The sequence below is a fragment of the Crocuta crocuta genome, unplaced genomic scaffold, assembly GCF_008692635.1.
Source record: "Crocuta crocuta isolate KB4526 unplaced genomic scaffold, BGI_CrCroc_1.0 scaffold219, whole genome shotgun sequence".
Taxonomy (NCBI): Eukaryota; Metazoa; Chordata; class Mammalia; order Carnivora; family Hyaenidae; genus Crocuta; species Crocuta crocuta.
Window position 1 is genome coordinate 9,632,882 of NW_027551572.1, and position 7,105 is coordinate 9,639,986.

General features: G+C 57.5%; 1 protein-coding gene across 1 annotated transcript; it reads left to right on the plus strand.

Moving 5' to 3' along the window:
- Nucleotides 1-1,502: 1,502 nt before the first annotated feature.
- HOXD12 (homeobox D12) lies at nt 1,503-2,464 on the plus strand. Its single transcript, XM_077751218.1, has 2 exons — nt 1,503-2,076; nt 2,226-2,464. The coding sequence occupies exons 1-2, from the start codon at nt 1,503-1,505 to the stop codon at nt 2,462-2,464; spliced, it is 813 nt and encodes a 270-aa protein (XP_077607344.1).
- Nucleotides 2,465-7,105: the final 4,641 nt, after the last annotated feature.

Consider the following 7,105-nt stretch of genomic DNA (forward strand, 5'->3'; position numbering starts at 1 on the left):
AGGACGGGGAGTGGAGTTTTGTTTGTTTCTTCTCTGTGTCTGACCTCCTAAGGAAACTGACAGAACGCAGAGGAGTCCGGACATCCCCATCCCCACCTCCTACCCCCGCCCTAGCGCAGGAGGAAGAGACCGACTGCGTTCCCCAGAGCCGCCCAATTGGTCGCCATAACTCACAATAAAGTCGCAGCGCGGTGGTCAGCCTTGCCCTCCGGCGGCGCCTGTGTGGTCTCTGTGCCGGAGCTGGCGGTCTAACCAATTCCAGCTTGGCTCGCGGACAGCGAGGCGGGCTGCAGGTTGGGGTGGCCGCCAGTCACGCGGCCGCTGGGGTTCTTGGGACCGAGGCAGAAGAGGAGGACCCATAGCCCTCTGGCCAAGCTAAACTGGAGGGCCTGCGGAGGAGGCTGCCACATTGCTCCCGGCGAGGGAGAGCCGCCCCTCCCGTCTGCGACCCTGTTCCCCAGAACCCCGAACCCGCCAGCGGCCTTGGAGGCGCTGGGCAGAGCAACGCCGCTAGCCTGCTGCCTTGGCGGGCCGTCCTGTTCCCCGACGGATGATTCTGGCTCGTCTGTCCTTCCACACCGGATCCGGGGAGCTCGTCTTGCTCTGCCCGCTGCAGAGGAGTTGAACAGCGTGGAGTTCTGGTTGGCAGCATGTAGTCGCTAAGGTGACTCCTGGCAAAAAAAAAAAGAAAAAGGAATGTAGCCTTTGGCCACGATTGACCAATGCAGCTGCCCCTTTCTGGGCCAGCGTTCTCCACAGACCGGGGATGGCCGCAACTTTCCTGGGAGCAGAGGGCTTGGCCATAGAGCAGCACGCCAGAATTGGTTTGAAACCACTTTCCTGGGCACCAAACATGGGCAGATTTGTGATGCATTTCTCCTCCATCAGCAAACCTTTGGACTATGTCGGGTTCAGGCAGTGTGTGGGTCCTCGCTGCAACATGACCAATGTGGAATCCTCCCCAGAGGGACAGGGGCAGGAAAGAATCGGCCTAGGAGTAGCATAGCTCGGGCCTAGGGACAGAGCTGGTGGCCCCACCAGACAGTGGGCTCTCTGGACAAGCCTCGCTAGAGGTGCACAGTACTGGAAAAGGCCTTAGCTGCAACTTAAAGCTCGTGGAAGCAAGCCTGGCCCAGGTAGCTGGTGGAAACGGGGAGTGCAAAGCCAATCAAGATCAAGAGGGATCCCAAGGGACACTGGGGCAAAGGCACCCAGTGTCCCCAGCTCCTGCAGCTGAGCCCGGAAACTCACAGTGGTTTCACCTTCGTTCCACGTGCCTCGATTCTTCTGCCTGGCAGCCTCGTCCTTCTCCATCGAATATTGCGGGAGTTATCATAATACCCTGAAGGGGGGGAAAACGGGTCGGGGGATGTAGGCGGTGCTGAAATGACCGGCTTTGAAGAACCTGCAGGCAAAGTTTCGTCCAATCGTCTGAGCCTGTCCTCTTATTCCCGGTTGTAACTAAATACTGCTGCGAGCGCAGCTGAAGCCCTTTGTTGGAGATGTGTGAGCGCAGTCTCTACAGAGCGGGCTATGTGGGCTCGCTTCTGAATCTGCAGTCGCCTGACTCCTTCTACTTCTCCAACCTGAGGCCGAATGGCGGCCAGTTGGCCGCGCTCCCCCCCATTTCATACCCGCGAGGCGCGCTGCCCTGGGCCACCACGCCCGGGTCCTGCGCCCCAGCGCAGCCTGCCGGTGCCACCGCTTTCGGCAGCTTCTCGCAGCCCTACCTGGCCGGTTCTGGGCCGCTTGGCCTACAGCCCCTGGGCGCCAAGGATGGACCCGAAGAGCAGGCCAAGTTTTACACGCCCGATGTGGCCGCTGGGCCGGAGGACCGTGGCCGTGTGCGGCCGCCCTTCGTCCCCGACTCTAGCCTGGCCCCCGCGGCCGCTGCTCTCAAAGCGGCCAAGTACGACTACGCGGGTGTGGGCCGTGCGGCAGCGGGCTCTGCAGCCCTGCTCGAGGGGACCCCCTGCGCTGCCGGCTTCAAGGACGACACCAAGGGCCCGCTCAACTTGAACATGACAGTGCAGGCGGCGGGCGTCGCCTCTTGCCTGCGACCTTCGCTGCCCGACGGTAAACGGTGGCCATGCTCCCTGGGCCAATTTGGGCTGGGCTGGGAGGTGGGGTGCAGGGGCGAGTGTGTAGAGGGAGGGAGCCGCTGGGGGCGGGCAGACAACAGGGAGCAGCTGGCAGGGCTGACCTGGCTTGGGGCTGTGTTGCAGGCCTGCCGTGGGGGGCGGCCCCAGGGAGGACCCGCAAGAAGCGGAAACCCTACACCAAGCAGCAGATTGCGGAGCTGGAGAACGAATTCCTCCTCAACGAATTCATCAACCGCCAGAAGCGCAAGGAATTGTCCAACAGGCTGAACCTCAGCGACCAGCAGGTCAAAATCTGGTTCCAGAACCGGCGTATGAAAAAGAAGCGCGTGGTCCTCCGCGAGCAGGCGCTGGCGCTATACTAGCCCCCGGCGTGGCCGCGGCTGGCCCTGCCTGTCCTTTCAAGCCGAGGCCTGGCGTGGAGGAAGAACTGGGGCTTTTCTTTCCGCTCCTTCTCCGCTGGTCCCAAGGACCCTCCTGCTCAGTCCACAGCCCAGGAGCCCTGGCGAGTTGGGCCTCCACGCTTGCCGATCTCTCAGAGGGGCCTGCAGAAGTTGCAGCACAACCTTGGCCTTGAGGCGCCCCGAGTGGGGGCCTGGGGTCACCTGTCCTAGCTCTTGGCTGGGGCATTTACACGGGGGCTCACTCTAGCACCCTTGTACTTGGATTTCTGCTTCCACAGAGACTCCCTTTCCTTTTCTCCCCAGTCCTATTGTAATTTAGCAGACACCTCACCCGAGAGCGCAGAATGGCATTGAATTTAAGAAGTCCTCCGGGAAGGAGTAGAAAGGGCTGCGGGTACAATTCTGTCTCTTTGCGGCCAAAGCTCCTTCTGGCAAAGCCAGAGTCTTGGCTCTGAAGTGAGGAAAGGGCGCCGCCCCCCTCCTGTCTGCCCTAGCTGGTTCCGGAGGACAAAAGCGACCCTAGACCTTCAGACCTGGGGAGGAAAGGCTAGGGGAAGGGTGGGGTGGCCAGACAAACTCATGGACACCTCTGAGTTTGAGCTGGGCTAACCCTCCCAGCTGGACAGAATGGAGTGGCTTCTTCCTTCCCATGGACTCGAGCAGGGAGGCTCGGTCTCCACCGCAAACTGAAATCTCTAGACAGTACTGGTAAAACTCCCCTACTTCTCTCTCCTCACACACGCCCAGGCCAGAGCCCTGCACTCTGTAACTGGACTCGGCTCTGGTGAGGACAGCTGCTAGTCTGCTTGGAGGCTGGGGTGCACTAGAAGGTGGGGAAAATACCCAGGGGGATGAGACCGGGGCGAGAAGGGTGTCCTACCTTCCAACTGTAAATATGGCTGTCCTGTCGAGGTGGGTAAGGGTGTGGATATGCCTTTCTTAAACTAGAATAATGGGCTACTGCAGGGAGAGGTGAGAGCCCCTCTAGTAGTCAGGGGGCGAAGGAAGAGGCCCTTCAAATCCTCAGCCCCTGGTCGCTGCTCTAGACCAGGTAGAGAGAAGTTCCCCTCTCTCACCCTCTTCGCCACCAGCGGACAACTCCGCAGGGGGCCTTTCTGTGTCTCAGCGCTGTGCCCTTTCTGAGCCCATGTCTGGCCTGCCTCAGTGGAGCCTTGTAAGGCCCTGGGCCCTGCTGGGCTTGCTTTGTCTCAGCTGGGTTCCTGAATGCCAGATGGAGTTGTTTTGCATGTGTTGGGGGGTCCTGCCTTAACCTCAGTGAGACTGAGCACTTCCCCCCTCCGGTTCCTTCTACCATCCCTACCTCTTTTCCCTCCTCTTCTGAGAAGTAGCGGCCCCCCCCCACCACCACCACCAACAACAACTGAGATGTATGACAGCCAAAGAGTCGATTCCTTCCCAAAGTCCGATGACTTATTTTTAGTGGGGGACTAGGCCCTAGATCTGGAGTGGGCACCCCACAGAGCCCCAAGCCTCAACCCAACTGACCTCAGTTGATGTTTAGATTAATTGCGTTTTCTCTGCTATCTAATAGTTGTGCATGTTTTATGTTGTTTTGATTTTGTCAAAAAAAAAAAAACCACCCCACAATAGCTTGTACATATCAGATACATAGAAATGTTTTGAGTGGAAATAAATATCCAAGTCCCAGCCAAGCTGTCAAGGGACCGATGTCAATTTTTCAAAAACGATTCAGATTCCCTCCTAATGATTTTAGGCCAGCAAATTCGTTTCTCTTCTCTGGTGGTGGTTTCACTGTGGGTGTTGACTGTTCATTACATGAGAAAATGGCTTCCAAATCAGTCAGAAAATGGTGCATAAAAGCCTATGAACAAAGTGTGTATGAAACATCCAAGTGGGGGGATTGGGGGTCGGACTGTGGGCAGATCTGAGCGTGTCTCACACGTTAAGTGTGAGCTTGTTGCACGCCAGGGCTTCTGTATTTTGCCTCCATTCCCCAATTTTAAAGCTTGCTATTATGGGGAGGAGGTGCTTGACAGTATATGAGGCTCCTCAGATCTCAGTACAAAGCATCTCTCCTTGCCATGTTTTGGTCAGGCTTCTTTCAAATAGGCTATGCCCTCCATGCTGGCACCTCTGCCTGGAGCCCAGCACATTCCCTTGGGGAACGTGGGCTCCGCACCCTATACGCCTTAGGAGCCTCTAGCTGAGGCCAGGAAAGCTGCCACCCTCTTGCAGACCCCAACTCCCATCTAGCTCTGAGATGGAAACTAGAGAATTGCCAGCTTTTAGCAAGTGGAAGAATTACCAAGGACCACTAAATCTCTAAGACCAAGTTTTCATGGGTTCCAACTCCCTTCCTGAAGCCAATTTGATGGGTATATTTAAAAATATTTTTAAAGTAGCTATTTTAAGGAAACTACATTGGTGGGGGGTGGGGAGAGAAGCAAGCAGCCCTATCTTTAGAAATGTTTTTCCCACCTGATGGGCTCAGGGAGGCGGTGGTACCCCAAGCTGGATATCTCCCCCAGAACAACGGAAAAAAGGCCGAGGCCACACTCAGACCTCAGGTCCCGAAAGCTGGGTAAAGGACTAGGAAAGCGGACTTAGATGCAGACCCTACAATAACACAGAGAGACAGTTTCTTTCCAATGTGTATCATTAAATCACCATGTTCTTTCTCTTTAGCCTGGGATGTGGGGTGGGAGGAGAAATTCATGGAGACCACTCCCCAAAGAGATTGAAAGGATTCTAAGTGTAAAATCTTGACTGTTGATTGGGGCTTCAGCAGTGTTTTTCAAATCTATCCCTTTTACTGACCCGCACAAATACAAAGGCGGTGGTGTCCTCTCTCCTTTCCTAGCCGAAGTCCTATCAGGGATTTGGAACCACGACGAAATTCGTAAGAAACAAACGCCGAGAGAAATGATGCTGAAATCTGAGTGCTCAACATTCCCTCGCACAAAGACAAATGCGTCCTCCGAAATGCTGCAGTCCAGGCAGGCCTCTTGACCAAGAAAAGGGGTTTTAAAGGAGAAAAAATGGCTTCGTCTGGCGTTCAATCGGCTGCGAGCTCAGAGGGCCAGCTCAGAGGGCCGACCGGGGGACTCTTAAGGCCTGGGGGCTCTTCCCGAGGGAGGCGGGCTGGGGAGGCTTCCGGGAGGCCGGCGGGTGGAGGAGAAATTCAGAACCGTTGTAAATATTCATGCCTGCGGGGGGGGGGGCCTCTTCACCCCGCCTCTCCCAGCTGCATTCAACCCCCCTTTGGGGGGGGGGGCAGCGCCTGTCCGATCGTCCTTGGACAAAGGTGATCTCCCCACATTTTTGTTCTCCAGTCATTTGACTTAGGGAGTCCATTCCGAAGGTTCTGCTGGGAAGGGACTGGCTCTGGGTGTTTCCCCCCCCGCATTTCTCCTCTTCTTTCGTTTCCTAAAAGAGCATAAATAATTAAAGTTTGGCAGGGAGGAAAAGCTTTCTTGCAGAACTGTAGTGGCAATAAATGAAATGACTCAGAATCCCTTCCCCAGTCAGCTTTTACGAGGGCTGCCAGACAGTGTCTGTTCACGTTCTCCAGATACCAGGGGCGCCCTGACAAAGTTAAGGTCAAGTTAGTGTCTTATCTTGGGTGGCTCAAAATTACCGCATCGCGTCTGGGCGCTGCGCGGAAAGCTACCACTCGCGGAGCAGCTGGATGTGCCGGGAGGGTCGGATGCGCTCTCTGTGCTTCGAGTGGGGCCGCGCAGGCAAGGACAAGGCCACAACGCCGGAGTCTTCATGGTAGGTTCTCGCGGGACGCGCGGGTCGGGAAGCTGCGGTTTTCCTTAGGTTTCGGGGCGAGGATCGACGAGGGAGCTAGGGCGGGCGAAAGGACGAAGAGGGCCAGGCCGAAAATGAAAGCCCAAGGTTGGGCGTGGGGGCGGGGGTTCGCGCTAATGCGCAGAGAGGGGTCCGCTGCCCCTTCCCCTATGCACCCGCGCGCCGCTGCAGATGGCGCACCCTCCCCCGCCAAAGCGCGGCTCCAGGAGGAGCCGCCATCGCCATGCCGTTGAACTTGAATGGTTCCGTCCTCCCCATTTCCCTCTTCGGCGGTCATCAGGCTCCGCTTTGGGGGGTCAGCGGGCTGCCTGCGCCCCACCCCGTGCGAAGAGAAGGTGCGAGAATTTTCCGCACTCCCAGACCCATAAAGACTCGGCTGGCGGGGCAGGGGTGGGGGGTGGGGGCCGCAGCCGCTGCCCTGGGTCCTGAGCGGCCCGCAGGGCCAGTGTGCAGTGTCCGGGGAGCCATTTTAGGAGAGAGATCCAGGGGCGTCGACCACAAGAGAGCCCGAAAGGGAGAGGCTCGGGCGGGGGATGGAGATAGGAGGCAGATAAGTGTGTTGGCGGTCTGGACGGAGGAGAAAGGGGCGAGCAGGAATCTGAGCGAGGGTGCCAGCTGGGAGGAGGGTGCACAAAAGGATGGGTAGTTTAGGGGGCTGGGGGAGTCTCCTTGCCCTCCAGTCGCCACCGACCTGTTTGCGCAGCGTTCGGAGGAAAGCAGAGGTGGGAGGGGGGCGGAGGAAGAAGAGTGGGAGGGAGAAAAGGAGGGAGGCGGAAAAGAGGAAGGGGGGGGAACAGAGGCCAGAAA

Excerpts from the sequence above, each read along its gene's own strand:
- HOXD12 (XM_077751218.1), top strand. The coding sequence starts at position 1,503 with ATGTGTGAGCGCAGTCTCTACAGAGCGGGCTATGTGGGCTCGCTTCTG. Across the intron at positions 2,077-2,225 it reads GCGACCTTCGCTGCCCGACG|GCCTGCCGTGGGGGGCGGCC; the intron begins GTAAACGGTGGC and ends GCTGTGTTGCAG.